The sequence below is a fragment of the Rhinoderma darwinii genome, chromosome 2 (genome assembly GCF_050947455.1).
Source record: "Rhinoderma darwinii isolate aRhiDar2 chromosome 2, aRhiDar2.hap1, whole genome shotgun sequence".
In the NCBI taxonomy this organism is placed as follows: domain Eukaryota; kingdom Metazoa; phylum Chordata; class Amphibia; order Anura; family Rhinodermatidae; genus Rhinoderma; species Rhinoderma darwinii.
Genome location: NC_134688.1, coordinates 337,951,285 through 337,966,573, shown reverse-complemented (window position 1 = coordinate 337,966,573; position 15,289 = coordinate 337,951,285). Strand labels below are relative to the sequence as shown.

Genomic DNA, 15,289 nt, shown 5'->3' with positions numbered 1-15,289 from the left:
CTGCCATAATGTGAATCGCCGTTTAATGTGTGTAGAAGATTCACAGTGAGCAAGAAGAAATGAAGGGGAAACAGCGCTCATACAAGCACAGCGGCCCCTTCAAAGCAGATCGGCAGGGGGTTTTGGGAGTCGGACACCGACCCATCAGCTATTGATGGCCTACACTGAGAAAAGGCCATCAATTTTAATTGTCTGGAAAACCCCTTTAAAGGCTATGTAAACCTTTGCAGGGCAATTTTTTTTTCTTTTATTTAGGTTAGTCAGTGTTTTTGGTGTAACTTTATAATTCGTTTTTATTAAAAATGTGTTTTACTTTTTGAGATACAGCTGTTCTGTGTCCTCTATACAGACCAGCTGAATCCTTCGCTATTACCTGAATCTGTCAGTCCCGCGTTACTCCTTCAAAAGATTACATAGTCTTTAAATGTTTTCTTCATGCTTTCATGGATTTTTTTCTCTGTACTCTAGTTTTCTCCAACATTTTAAAAACGTATTGATAGGTTATTGGCCCTAGTGTGTGCAATAAAGAAATGAAGGTGTGATTCCATTGAGTCGAGTGCTGAGGAATATGTTGAATGAAATTAGAAAAAACAAAAAGACATTCACTTAATAGGGTAACATGTCCATACACGGAGAAAGGACCCACACTTGCCATGTGTGGTTGTGCTGTTTAGACACAACGCTGTGGCAGAATGTAGGAAGAGGGGGGTCACTGACCGGTCCAGGGTGAATTAGGTCATTTGGCTGCTGCTCTTTCCTCTGGATGTCAGATTCCTCAACAATGGCCTATGGGGAATAGGACAGGGAACAATAGGGAAAAGTGAAACAAAAGTTTTTGTTTTATGGGGAATATCTTGGCACTGAAGCAACTAGCAAAAATTACAGATGTAGCCAAGTTTTATTTTGACTCCGATAGCTTCCTGCAGCGTGATATCATACAACAAAAGTGATTGAAAAGTCATTGAAAAAGTCAAGATAAAGTTTCTTGCCATTATGTATTTAATGCGTTAAGAGTCAAGATATAGATGGCTGCATCTGTATACATAGCTAAATACTGTATAGATATCTGAGGAACAGAGTACATGGGGCAGACTCACTAATGCTGCCTAATATTTAGACAGCATAAAATGACCAGGTAGTCAGAAGATGTGTCAAATTGATCAAAGTGACCCACACTGTAAGAAAAATTTGATAAATTTGGTGCATCTTGCTAGACACTTCCGTGTACAACTTCTTGGTTGGCCGAGTTTACACTAGTTTTTTTTTTGCATAAAATTATGGCACAATTTTGGAGCATTTCGGTGCATTTTAGGTGACACCCGTTTCCACTACACCATGCCACCTTTTCCTCCTCTTGTTATGTGTGGCACAAAAAGTGTCTGAAATTATTAAAAAATGTGGCGCAAGGCATGTGCACCAGAATTCTGGTTCCATTTGAGCCAGAATTTTGGTGCATTTTGAATAGTAAATCTGCTCATGGTGTACACCATCAACATCATTGATAGGAGACCACTGTAGAAGTTGTGGTGTCATCATGTTTTTCTGCTGTTTTGCCTTGTTGCACCCTACTCAGTATTTTTAACACCTAAAATTAGAACTGGGTGCAAGATCATGTGCAAATAATAAGAATATCACTAGAGGGGATCTTGGAGGAACCTATCTTGTTTAAACCCCAAACGTTTACTGATATCAATTGATATAACAACAAAAACAAAAACATTACATGGGGTTTTCTGACTTTTTCACATCACTGTAATTGCACCTTATTGGTACTATCTCACTTTAACAAAAAAAACATTTTCTCTCAACCTCATTGAAATTGAGTATTTTCATATCTACCATTCCATATTTCACATCTTTACTTTGCTTTTTGCTTTATTTCAAATAATAAAACAAATGATAGGGACATGGATAAAAGTATTGGGAAACTTAAAGGGGTTGTATGAGATTGGAAAAAAGGGTCTGCTCATTTTCCAGGAACAACTCCACTGTTTTCCATGCATGAGGCTGACCTGTACTACCAGACACAGCTCATGTGCAAAGGTGGTGCTATTTCTGGAAAGAAAAGCAAACTTTCCAATCTCATACAACTCCTTTAACCAGGAGTGCACAACCGTCATGCTTGTCAATGTCCCGATAATGCAGAAACGTCAAACTTTATGATGCAGAGAACGAAGTGCCATTATATGACTGCAACGCTATCCTCCCTTCCCTACACTGAAGGAGCTGGGGGATGCATATGACACACCAGACCTCGCTCACATGCTTCTTTCTCCTTCTAGACTTTCTTAGTCAGTGGGTAATGGTAAGTATTAATGGGAAGCACTTTGGTTGGTGGCATAAACGGGGGACACTGTTGCTGATGGTACAAATGGAAAAGATTGGCTGATAGCACTAATGAAGGCACTGTGGGTGATTGTACTAATTGGCGGTTCTCTGGTGACCCTAATGGGGGCACTGTGACTGTCATTGTTATTAGGGGAACAATGACTGTGACTGTTATGGAGGGGTACTTTGTCTGTCACCGCTATGCGGGTAACTAAGGCTGTCTATGTTATGGGGCAATGTGACTATCAATTTTAGGGGCATCATGCTTGTTACTACTATGGGGGGTAGGCACAGAGGCTATCACTGTTATGAGAGTATTGTGGCTGCCACTGTTCTGGGGCACTGTAGCTGGAACTTCTGTTGAAGGTCACTGTGACTGTCATAAAAGGCTGTGTTCAACATAGTTCCCATTTTCATCCAGATAGTGACAAATTACAGGATGTGACTTAAAAGTGTTGCACCTTGAGCTGGAAAAAAGTAGCTTGGCTTTTCTTGGAAGTTATCCTCAGATATTTCCCTGTTTGTGTAGCCTTTTTCATTAGCTTGGGTACATTTTGTTCTTTCCGCCACATCTAGGCTGTTGGTAGTTGTCCAACTGGCCTAAAATTTCTTGATAATATTAGCAACACTCTTCACAGGGATATCAAACTCTTAGGTCGCAATGATCTTTTAGTTTTATATTGTCCTTGCAAGACTATTACTGTATCTTCTTTCTAACCTCTTTTAACACAGTGACACACAACGGCTGAGTACGACATGTAATTTTTTTTCCTGGTTTTGTTGCTTGTGTACTTCCTTATTCCCGGTTTTGTTGCTTGTTTACTTCCTGATGGTACCAACAGAAGAGACTGTGGCTGAAAGAACTAATGGGGGCACTGTAGCCTCTCAGTTCTATGAGGGAACTTTGGATTTCACTGAAATGGGGGCACTGTGGCTGCTATAGTTATTGGGGGTACAATGGATGACACAGCATTGTGGGGCATAGTGGTTGTTACTGCTATGGGAGTCCGTTTAGCTGTCACTGTTATAGGTGGGCAATGTGGCTATTACTTCAATTGGGGCACTGTTGCTGTCACCTCTGTGGGGGAGGGGAGTACTGCAGCTATGACATAAATGCCTTCCTGTGTGAGCGTGGTTCCCATTTTCACTAAGAGAGTGACAAATTATGTCACCTAAAACCGTTGCACTTTGAGCTAGACAATCAGCTTGGTTCTCTAAGTTGTCGTTAGTTATTTCTTGATTATTTGTGCAGCTTGGCTATTATCTTCTTTCCAACCTATTCTAACACACTGACACACAACAGCCGAGTGCATATATGCAACTTTCATTTTCCTGGTTTTGTCGATTGTTTTTTTTTATTTTTTTTATTGATTTTTTTTCTCCCAATTTGCCTAATCACAGCAAAAAAATTTATGAAGTTGTGGCAAGAATGGACCACAAAATAAATTGTAAGATTTCTGCAACTGTCCTATTGATCTAAATGGGGCTTGCAGAAATTCATGCATGTGCTCCAGAAATAACCCATTTCACGTGGATGAAATTAATTTTTTAAAGAATTTGGCACCTGTGAAAACTCTGCCTTAAAGAGGCTCTGTCACCAGATTTTGCAACCCCTATCTGCTATTGCAGCATATAGGCGCTGCAATGTAGATTACAGTAACGTTTTTATTTTTAAAAAACGAGCATTTTTGGCCAAGTTATGACCATTTTCGTATTTATGCAAATGAGGCTTGCAAAAGTACAACTGGGCGTGTTGAAAAGTAAAAGTACAAGTGGGCGTGTATTATGTGCGTACATCGGGGCGTGTTTACTACTTTTACTAGCTGGGCGTTGTGTATAGAATAAAGATTTTGCGGATACCCTCACTTATTTATATATACAAAGTGAGTTATGGGGAACCACAAGGTGTACACCACCAATTATTGTTATTTATTTTACTTTGGAAATAGGGAGAGAGGAAAAGAATTGTGGTTCCTATTATAAATTTAAAATAATAAATTTTATTAATTGTATTTATATTAAAATATTTTAATATTTCTATAATTCTCAATGTAGGTCAATTATTCAGTAGTGCAGAAGACCCCTTGTCCTGCATTTAAAGAAAAGAATTTGTCTTTTATATGCTACTATCATATAACATTAAAGTTGGACTTGCTAAGGTGAGTATAGATCTAATGACATAGATCTATACTCACAAGCGCAATCCTAACTGAATATACAGCGCTTAGATTAACACGATGATATATACAAGCGGCCTGGTCATAACTTAGCACGTCGATACACAAATAATTATATAAGAGACAATAAATAAATAATATATAAAAAATAAAAACCAAATCTCAGCAATGACTGTTGCAATTTACCCTGAGAATATGATCTAACAACATCAGTACAAAGCAAAAACAAATAGATAAAGTATCTGTCTGATTTCAGTACAAAATGAATAGACACAATGTATAACTAATACTTGTCTATTTACAAACAGAAAACATTGGAAATATCAGTACATACAAAACTGATACAATGTTTAATGATTGACAGCTAACACTGATTCACACAGTACATGTAATATATCTATGTCATTAGATCTATATTCACCTTAGCAAGTCCAACTTTAATGTTATATGATAGTAGCATATAAAAGACAAATTCTTTTCTTTAAATGCAGGACAAGGGGCGTTGTGTATAGAAGTATCATCCACTTCCCTTCATAACGCCCAGCTTCTGGCAGTGCAGACACAGCCGTGTTCTCCATAGATCACGCTGTGTCGTCACTCACAGGTCCTGCATCGTGTCAGACGAGCGAGGACACATCGGCACCAGAGGCTACAGATGATTCTGCAGCAGCATCGGCGTTTGCAGGTAAGTCGATGTAGCTACTTACCTACAAATGCTGATGCTGCTGCAGAATCAACTGTAGCCTCTGGTGCCGACACGATGCAGGACCTGTGAGTGACGTCACAGATCTGCACTGCCAGAAGCTGGGCGTTCTGAAGAGAAGTGGATGATACTTCTCATCAGAACGCCCAGCTAGTAAAAGAAGTAAACACGCCCAGATGTAACACACATAATACACGCCCAGTTGTACTTTTGCAAGCCTCATTTGCATAAATACGAAAATGGTCATAACTTGGCCAAAAATGCTCGTTTTTTAAAAATAAAAACGTTACTGTAATCTACATTGCAGCGCCTATCTGCTGCAATAGCAGATAGGGGTTGCAAAATCTGGTGACAGAGCCTCTAAGTTATATTCAGACGGTGCAGTCAAATCAGGGTTAATTACTAAAATTACCGCCACGCAGGATCTGACTCCAGGATCTGAATATACCCTTAAAGGGACTCTGTCATGTTGAAGATGCGGTCTAATTTGCTGGCAGCGTGTTGTAGAACAGGAGTAGCTAAACAGATTGATATATACTTTTAATCGCTGATTGATATATAGTTTTGTGGGGACATTTTAAGTATAATTTGTAATTTATTAATTTAAACCTCTGCTGATTCTAGGCTTAGGAGTCTTGTGGGCCTTCAGTCCATGATTGACAACCTGCCCTGTATAAGTGTACACACAGATAACTGTCGATCACGGAGTAGGACCACCCACTGGATTCCTAAGCCCAGAATAGGTCGAGGTTTCAATGAATAAATAACAAGTTATAGTTTTCCCACCAAACTATATATAAAACTTCTCAGTTCTTCCTACTCTTTAACAGGCTGCTCGCAGATTAGACTACATTTTTTCCGTGACAGGTTGCCTTTACGTCTGGATTCACACCGTGCGTTTTTGTTGCGGAATTTAACATGCTTCTTTTTGTTTTAGTTAATGAACTCCCATGGAGAGACATGGGAGTTTATCTACCAAAAAAAAAACAACGCATGTTAAAAACGCAACAAATGTGCAGTGTGAACTCAGCCTTAATGGCAGAATCATTGCAAGATTACACACACCTGTGTTACTAATATTCTGCTAAAAGTATCACTACAAAATAATTACAATTTCTGAAGGCTAGCAACAACTTTGTCTAGGCCTTTTGAGAATGTCTATGTAGAATAATCTACAAAGGGATTTCATTTTTACTACTGAAGCTACATAGAGATACAACACGTTGGTTAAGAGGTGTATAAAAATACAATTGTATTAAATCACTCAATTTTATTATATCACTTAAAAAATACATACAATAAACTGTACAGAGAGAGTAAGTTGCACAGTTACTGACCAGATCCAGTTAAAGCCAAACATGTCAATGTGAATGGGTACACACACTAATAGAGAACAGAGTCATCTAAACCCCAAAAAGTTTTTTTAATGGATTACAGCAACAGGGACCATATAACCATGCCACTCTACTATTTGAATGTACTATAAGTTGAAAGAGTAGAAAATATATTTTGATAGGATCTGTGTCCATGGATCACATCTACAGAGGGCAGAGGGTAATAGTAACAATGAAGACTATAGGTATATCCTTCTACCTACCTCCCCCTAATGCCATCTACCTGTCAACATGGAGCTTATACAATACATACACAGCTGCAATATATTCCCTGTTGGTAGGGACTCATGTTTAAGTAACACAAGTCCAGCATAGCACCAATCCCCAGAGGAAGGCTGAAATATACGCGTCGGGGAGGACGCCCAGCAGCCATACACAGCACTTATGGGTAAGCAATTACTACCACTGAGCTTTACTCTAATTTAATTATTTTTTTTAACCCAGGCAGGGAGCATTATACTCTTCACATCAATATGTGATCGGTCGGGGTCCGATTCCCGACACCCCCGCCGATCAGCTGCTTCCCCTTAATTTCTTTTACTGCTCACACTGTAAATCAGAGACACGCTTGTATCGGCGGTTCACAGTATTACAGCCTTCCCACATTCAAGTGAATGAGAGAAAAATGGAAGGCCTTATTCACACGAGCGTATTTCACGTTCGTGTGCTGTCCGTTTAAATAACTTACAGCACACTGACCAATGCAATTCAATGGAACTACTCACACCTCCATGTTTTTCCTCGAAGCATCTGTCCGTTGCGTATAAATCACAGCATATCTTATTCTCGTCTATTTTTGTGGATCAGTCTCGCCCATTGAAATCTATGGGAGCGTGAATAACACAGACAGCACATGGACAACTTCCATGCGCTGTCCGTGTTTAGTTGCATTAGTTAAGGAAATCCTGAGAAAAAAATAGTAAAATTAGGAAGTGCTTGCAGAGGGGAAACACCGACGAGAAAAACGGATGCCACAGAAAAGCACCCTGACGCAACATGGGCAGTCATACCGATGATAAAAGGCCTAGTTTTTACAGATGCAAATCAGACACGCTCATGTTATTAGGCCTAATACTGTGAACCGCCGCTACAAGTGTGTCGGCAATTCACAGTGTGAGAATTAGAAGAAATGAAGGGAAAGCAGCGCTCATACGAGCCCCGCGGCTTCTTCAAAACAGCTGATCAGCGGTGGTGCCAGTAGACAGAACCCGACCGGTCACATATTGATGGCCTATGCTGAGGATAAGCAATCAATTTTTTGGGACTGGACAAGCTCTATTAAGAATACAGAAAAAGTCTAATACCACTAAGGCTGGCAAACAGTAACATTTCGCTATGCACTGATTTACATATCAGGCTCGAATCTGATCAGATGTGAATTTGTGCTGAGGATATGAATGTTAGAATAAATGTTGATTAGGCAACTGGCCCTGTTATGGGGGATACTGTGACTGGGACTTGTGGAGAGGTCACTAATATTGGGGCATACTATCTGGCACTGTTATGGGGGAACTTTAGTGGCTGTAAATAAAGATAGTAAAGGGAAAAATATGCTGCACTTATTTGTCCCATGATAAGGGAGGAGATTGTACCCATTTTTAGTTCAGTACATTGAGGTCTATGCAGCATTAGTGCAAAGAGACAGTCACAGATATTAAATCCGTTACTTAATCAGCAACTATTGCCCAAAACAATTTATGCTTGCTAAAACTCACAATTCGGTTGCAAGATGGTGATCTGGTTCTGGGCAGACCACTACCGCAGTCAATATCAAATTAATTTTCTGTAATTTAGGAGCAAAGACCAGAGTTCAAGGGCATAGCATATTACTAATTCATTCATAATTCATATCACTTTAGCAAATTTCTGTGGTCCACCCCCACGAATTGAATATGGACAACCTAAAGAAGAATATTTGGAAAGAACTATATTTCCTACGGGTACAAAGATTCCATACAATTGCCGACTTGGTTATGTTCGTCTTTCTTCCAGAATCCCAGTTGCAACATGCATGGCTGATACCACTTGGTCTCTACCAAATACAATATTTTGTAAACGTAAGTTATTCTGTTTGCTAAAAACTACACACAGTTCCAGACAATGATGATGCAAATGTCAGAGCTTTTTGATCAATGCTAGAAGGAATACGGCCACTTTTATTATGGGTGAAATGGAGCACCTGCAGCTTTTAGAGGTACAAATACATGAGGGGTTAAAAAAAGAAGCTTAGGATATGTACCCACAGACAGGATAAACTGGAAATTTTCTACAACAATTCATATAGTGAATGACGCTAAGGGATTAAGGTGGGTCACTAAGATTTGTTTAAAGTATAAGTTGAACTCTGAACACTATTTCTTTTTAGGTGCAAATTTATATGATTAATGCCATAACATAGTTTTATAGGGGCCAAAGCTCAATTTTCCATTCACACAGCTATAGAGATATCATACCTCCCATCCGTTCCGTATTCAACGAGACCATGGCGGATTCCAGGCGGTGTCCCGCTGTAGTGTTGTCATCGCACCTGTTTGCGCCGAGCCACTCATAGCACAAAGAAGAGGAGGAGGGATCTCCTCCATTCATCATGGGAACGGGACTGGGTAAGCATTTATTTTATATTTTGTTTTATTAGCTACTATGGGGCACTATACTGTATGGTGGCACCTGCTAAGGGGGCATTATACTGTATGGGGCACCTGCTAAGCAGGTATTATACTGTATGGGGGCATCTGTGTGGGCATTATATTGTATGGGGACATTATACAGTAGAGGGCAGCAATGGGGCATTATACTGTATGGGGGCATCTGTGTGGGCATTATACTGTATGGGCGCATCTATGGGTGCAATATACTGTATGGGGGCAGCTATGGGGGCATTATACTCTGTGGGGGCAGCTATAGGGGTATTATACCGTGTAGGGGGTTCTAATGGGACATTATACTGTGTGGAGGCACTGTGGGAGTATGATACTGTGTGGGCTGAACTTGGTGTGTATGGGTGGCATTAGAGGCGTGGCTTAACTGTGAAAAATGTTGCTGCTGTGTACTACTCGCGCCGCAACGGTTGTCAGTCTTGGCAATACTTGAAAGTTGGGAGATATTAGATCTATTGTCACAAACTTGACAGGGCATATGAGATTCTGTTTCACCAGCTTCTAGTAGCGCTTAAAAGCACTGAGGCGCCGATACTAACAGATTCCCCGACTTTCACCAGGGACCACCGCAAGGCCATTTGGATTTGAATACGGAGAATCTGCAGATTGCGTCCCTTTAAAAGAAGCAGCCTTGAATCCGTGTTACCATGGATGCAGTACAGGATCAGGATACAGTAGCGTGGACGGAAATGCTGAGGTCAGGGTCACAGGACTAGATGCAGAGGTCAGGGATACAAGCAGAAGTTGTTACACAGGGAGCCAGATAAGGTATGGTACAGTGCAGGAGCTAGGTAGAAATGACCTGATACTCTGGTACCAGTTGGTGCTCAGGGAGAGTCTTATATGAGCTGTCTTATAGTTAGGTGGGAGTTTACCAGAATTGTAGGTAATGCCATGTACTAGCCAATAGAGGGAGTTCCAGATTGTAATTTTGCATTCCAGCCACTAGTGGGAGCTCCTGCATGTATTCTCTCATTCCACACACTAGAGGGAGCTCCTGCCCCGTCGCTGAAACAGTCTGCCCAGGTAAATACGGACTTTGCATTTTGTGACAGTATCCTCCTTCTTAGGGTTGGACTCCGGACACCCCAAAACCGGTTTGTGGAGAAACTTCTTATGAAATTACTTCAAAAGTTGAGGGACAGGCAGGTCCGATTGTTTGATTCAACAGCGCTCCTCAGGACCATAGTCTTTCCACTTAATGAGAAAGAGCAAGGTCCCCTTGGATTCCAAGATTTGGTCCACTCCATATTCCTCATGCTGATCCACAGAGAGGCAAATGGGAGGTGCTCGAGAAAGAACGAGAATCTGTTGAGGACCACAGGCTTCAGCAGAGAGGCATGAAAGACATTTGGGATGCGTAGGAACGGAGGCAGAGACAAGCGGTAGGCTACTGGGTTTATTACTTGCGATATAGTATTAGGCCTGATGTAGCGTTGGGCAAATGTCATACTTGGCACTTTGAGTCGAATAAAACTAGTGGACAACCAGACTCTGTCCCCTGTCCCAATCTAGGAACAGTACGTCTCCTTTTATGCACCTGGGATTTGTACCTGGCAGATGCTTTCTGAAGATTGGTCTTTACCGAAGACCAGCCGACCAAGAATTCTTGGATGCAGGAATCCGCAGCTGGGACATCAGAGATGGGAAAAACTGGAAGAGTGGGAAGGCATGGGTGCTTCACATAGTTGATGAAGAATGGGGACTCAGATGACGATTCGTGGAACAGATTGATATATGTGAATTCTGCCCACGGTAGGAGGTCTACCCAGTTGTCTTGAGCCAGAGATAGTTAGTCTCATAAATTTCTCAAGATTTTGGTTTTCCCTCTCTGTCTGTCCATTGGACTGTGGGTGGGAGTCTGTGGAGAAGTTAAGCTTAACTACCATCATTTTACAGGGAGCTTGACAGAACCGTGCCGTGAATTGAGTCCCTTGGTCGGACACTATCTCTTGAGGGCAACCATGAAGATGGAAAATGCGTCCGATAAAAATACAAACCAGGACAGCCGTTGAGGGTAAGGGTATGTTCACACGATGAGAGGCATTTACGTGTGAAAAGACAGACTGTTAACAGCTGCCTCGTTTCACACGTAAATGCTCCTCCTCGCATTTTGCGAGCCGTCTGAGACGCTCGTAAATCTTGAGCTGTGCTTCATTGAGTTCAATGAAGAACAGCTCAAATTACGTGGCAAAGAAGTGCCCTGCACTTCTTTGCCGAGGCAGTCCATTTACGCGTCGTCGTTTGACAGCTGTCAAACGACGACGCGTAAATTACAGGTTGTCTGCACAGTACGTCGGCAAACCCCTTCAAATGAATGGGCAGATGTTTGCCGACGTATTGCAGCCCTATTTTCAGACGTAAAACGAGGCATAATACGCCTCGTTTACGTCTGAAAATAGGTCATGTGAACCCAGCCTAAGCCTTTCAAAGGGGTGAAATGAGCCATTTTGGAGAATCGGTCCACCACGACCCAGATAGTATTGTACCCTTTAGAAGGTGGGAGATCGGTAACAAAGTCCATTGAGATGTGGGTCCATGGTTTTTCCCATACTGGAGCGGAAGAAGTAAACCAATAGGGTGCCTGGGTAAGATTTTGTGCTGGGCGCACGTCTGACAGGCTGACACGAAGTCATCCTGGGAGAGAGTGGGTCATCAGTAATCTCTGGATAGTAGCCCGAATGTCTTCTTGACTCCTGTGTGACCGGAGAATCAGGAACTGTGGGCCAAAGAGAGAAGTTATGCCGAAACTTAGAAGTCACAACGGCTTTACCCGGAGGAGGAGTTGGCAGACCCTTGGTGTGGCTGCCAGGACAATCTTTTTGAGGTCAATTATGAGCTCCAGCTCACAATGAACCTCCCGGTCTGAGTTATCAAAGAAGCGGGAGAGTGCATCTCTCCTGACGTTCTTGGAACCCGGGCGATAAGTGATGAGTAGATTGAACCGTGAGAAAAACAATGACCATCTGGCTTGACGGGGGTTCAGATGTCGAGTAGAGTGTAGGTACAGGAGATTCTTACGATCGGTATAAATCATAACAGGATGTGAGTCTCCTTCCAGTAGGTGCCTCCATTCCTCGAAAGCAAACGTTATGACTAGGAGTACTATGTCCCCGATTCCATAGTTCTTCCCCATGGGAGAGTACCTTCTGGAAAAGAACTCGCAGGGGAGCGATCTTCCTGAGACTTGCCATTGGGACATAAGAGCTCCCACAGCAAAGGAGAAGGGAACCACTTCCAGGAAGAAGGGAAGAGACATGTCAGGCTGGTTAAGGATTGGAGCGGATGGGAACTCTGCTTTCAACTGATTGAAGGATTGGTTGGCCTCTGGAGTCCACTGTTTGGGATCGGCCAATTTACGAGTGAGGGAGGTAATCGGGGCTATCAAGGAGGAGAACTCCACAATGAACCGCCGGTAATAGTTGGTGAACCCCATGAACCTTTGAACGGCCTTTAGCCCAGTAGGTTGCGGCCGGGCTTGAATAACCTGGCCCTTGGCTGAATTCATCTTTAGTCCGGTGCCGGACAGCCTATATTCCTAGAAACTAAACCTGAGGATTGTTCGAAGAGACACCTCTCCAGTTTACAATAACAATAATTGTGTCTCAGTCGGGTTAGGACTTGGCAAACGTTTTTGCGGCGATCAGTATGTGAACGAGGAAAGATCAAGTTGTCATTCAGATAAATGACAACTAAGTGGTACAGCATGTCCCGGAAAATCAAATTTATGAAATTCTGGAATACTGCGGTAAGTACCACAGAAACGTTAGCGAAGTGTCGGGATTGTGAATAGACATCCCGTCCTGGCTGGAAGGAATGTCTATTCACTGTCTAAACACTTCAGTAACGTTAATGTGTTAGTATAAGACAGCCCATGCTGATCTAGCAGGATCCCTATGCGCTGATTAAATGAATAGAGAGAAGTGTATGACGTGGATTGGTCAGCGCCATACACTCCTCTGTACAACGCCCACTTGGTCTAAAGTAGAAACATGCCCAGTTGGGCATTATGAAACTAATTAGCATAAAGCTAAAATCGCTAATAACGTAAAAATAGATCGTTTTTCTAAATAAAAAGCACTGCTGTCACCTACATTAAGGCGCCGATCTTCTTATGTAGGAGATAGGGCACTTATAATGTGGTGACAGAGCCTCTTTAAATTTTCAATGTTGCATTGGAGAAAACGGCAAGACATCTGGAGCAATATGCATTGGACAGATGAGATCAAAGTGGAGATGTTTGGCCATAATGCCCAGCGCCACATTTGGAGAAAACCAAACACAGCATATCAGCATATAAACCTTTGCACCAGCGAATCGTTCTGTGACTGCCCAAATGACTGCAAGTAACTCTAACCTAAAAGAACTGTAATATGTGGGATTTCGCTTCATGGGTCTTAGGCTTTGGCTCCCATAAACAATGACACGTTCTTGTCCATTTTGTATTTGCGACAATATAGCTCCTAGACCTTGCAAACTAGAATCCGTATATAATTGAAAAGGCAAAGTATAATCTGCATAGTAGAACGAAAAAATAGGAGGGATCCTCCAGCTTACCTTATCTTAAGTACGTATTGTTGATAGCGCTCGGGTCCTCGTGCCGGTACACGAATGGAATAGACAGGAAAGTGGAGAAAAAGATCCAGCACTGAGACTTGTATGGCTGTTAAAATAGGAAACTTCTTCCAAGTTTTATTCCAAAAGTAATTAAAATTAACACGAGTGCTTCCAAAATGCAATAGGTGGTTAGTGGAATAGGCGGTGCCTACGCGTTTCAGACGCTGACTGCGTCCTTAGTCATGGCTTATTGTGATGCTTTGACCTGCAGTCCTGGGGTTTATATCCGGTCATTCACACGGATTTAATTGCGGTCCAGCCGGGAGAACGCTCTGGAACGCATATTAGTTTCTGTACAGTGAGATCGTGACATGAGGAGAAAGACAAGAACTAACACCAATTGATGAGGTGAGTTATTTATATTAACGTCTGTCATTATTTATATAATTATGTCGGTAATTTAAGATGTACTTATTCGTATTTTAACCTTGGTCTTGAAAAAAAGTCGGAATGACAGTCTAACCAGTTTGTAGGGTCTATGCAGTAGAGTGTAGATGGAATGAACATGAATGTGTGTATGTAACGTGCTAACGTTTAAAAATTGTTATTGCAGAGGATACAATTAAGGAAATGATGCTAATTATTTAATTTGGAATGTAAAGAAGTACGGACATCAGTTTACATATATTAATGTTAGGACGTAAGGTACTGGGGTATATAATTTTTGTTATTTTTCATTTCATGTATTATGATGCGAATTTGAAAAATAGATGGAGTATACATTTCTTTCCATCGCTTTGTATGACTTTTGGATTATTAAATGGAAATATTTGTTATAAATGTGGAGACTTATTAATACAACTTGTCAATGATTATGGCTATACAGCGAAAAAGAGGAGTAGAACATAATTAGTAGTGGAACATTAGTTCTTTTTTAAAATTAAGGCCCTTCGGTACCCTTATTTGTAATCTATAAATCCAGTATGCTTCTCTTGTGTGTGTTTTATGCTTAATATCACCTCCTCTCTTGGGAGTATGGATTTTTTTCTATAGCGTAACAGGTAAAATTATTTGTTGATCTATTATGTTGATAGATGAAATGTTTGGCAGCATTTGAGATGTTTACAATATTTGGGTTACGAATGTAACTTAAATGTTCCAAGATTCTTGTCTTAAGTTTCCGATTTGTACATCCTATGTATTTAAGTTTGCATTGGGTGCATTCAATAGTATATATAACTGATTCTGAGTTGCAATTAATATAATTGTTTATTGTGAAAGTGTTGGTGTTGTTTGAATCACAGAAACCTTTTTTTGGGGTCGCGTATGAGCAAACTTTACATGGATTATTACCACATTTAAAAAAAAACTTTTGTTCCAGCCATGTGGTTTTAGTCTCTTTAGAACTGAAAAAAGAAGGGGAAAGGGAGTTGCCAAGAGAGGGGGCTTTCCGTGCATTTGAGATGTTTACAA

General features: G+C 41.2%; 1 protein-coding gene across 3 annotated transcripts in view; it reads left to right on the top strand.

Annotated features, from left to right (window-relative positions):
* The window catches only part of LOC142743191 (complement receptor type 1-like), a 228,807-nt gene that overhangs the window by 81,710 nt on the left and 131,808 nt on the right, over window positions 1–15,289 (top strand). For 2 of the 3 annotated variants that reach the window (XM_075853687.1, XM_075853689.1), the window contains one exon: window positions 8,462–8,659. The exons of the other annotated variant lie outside the window; for it this stretch is intronic. In XM_075853687.1, the coding sequence (XP_075709802.1) occupies window positions 8,462–8,659 (198 nt within the window). The remainder of the gene's footprint in view (window positions 1–8,461; window positions 8,660–15,289) is intronic. 3 annotated transcript variants of the gene reach the window in all.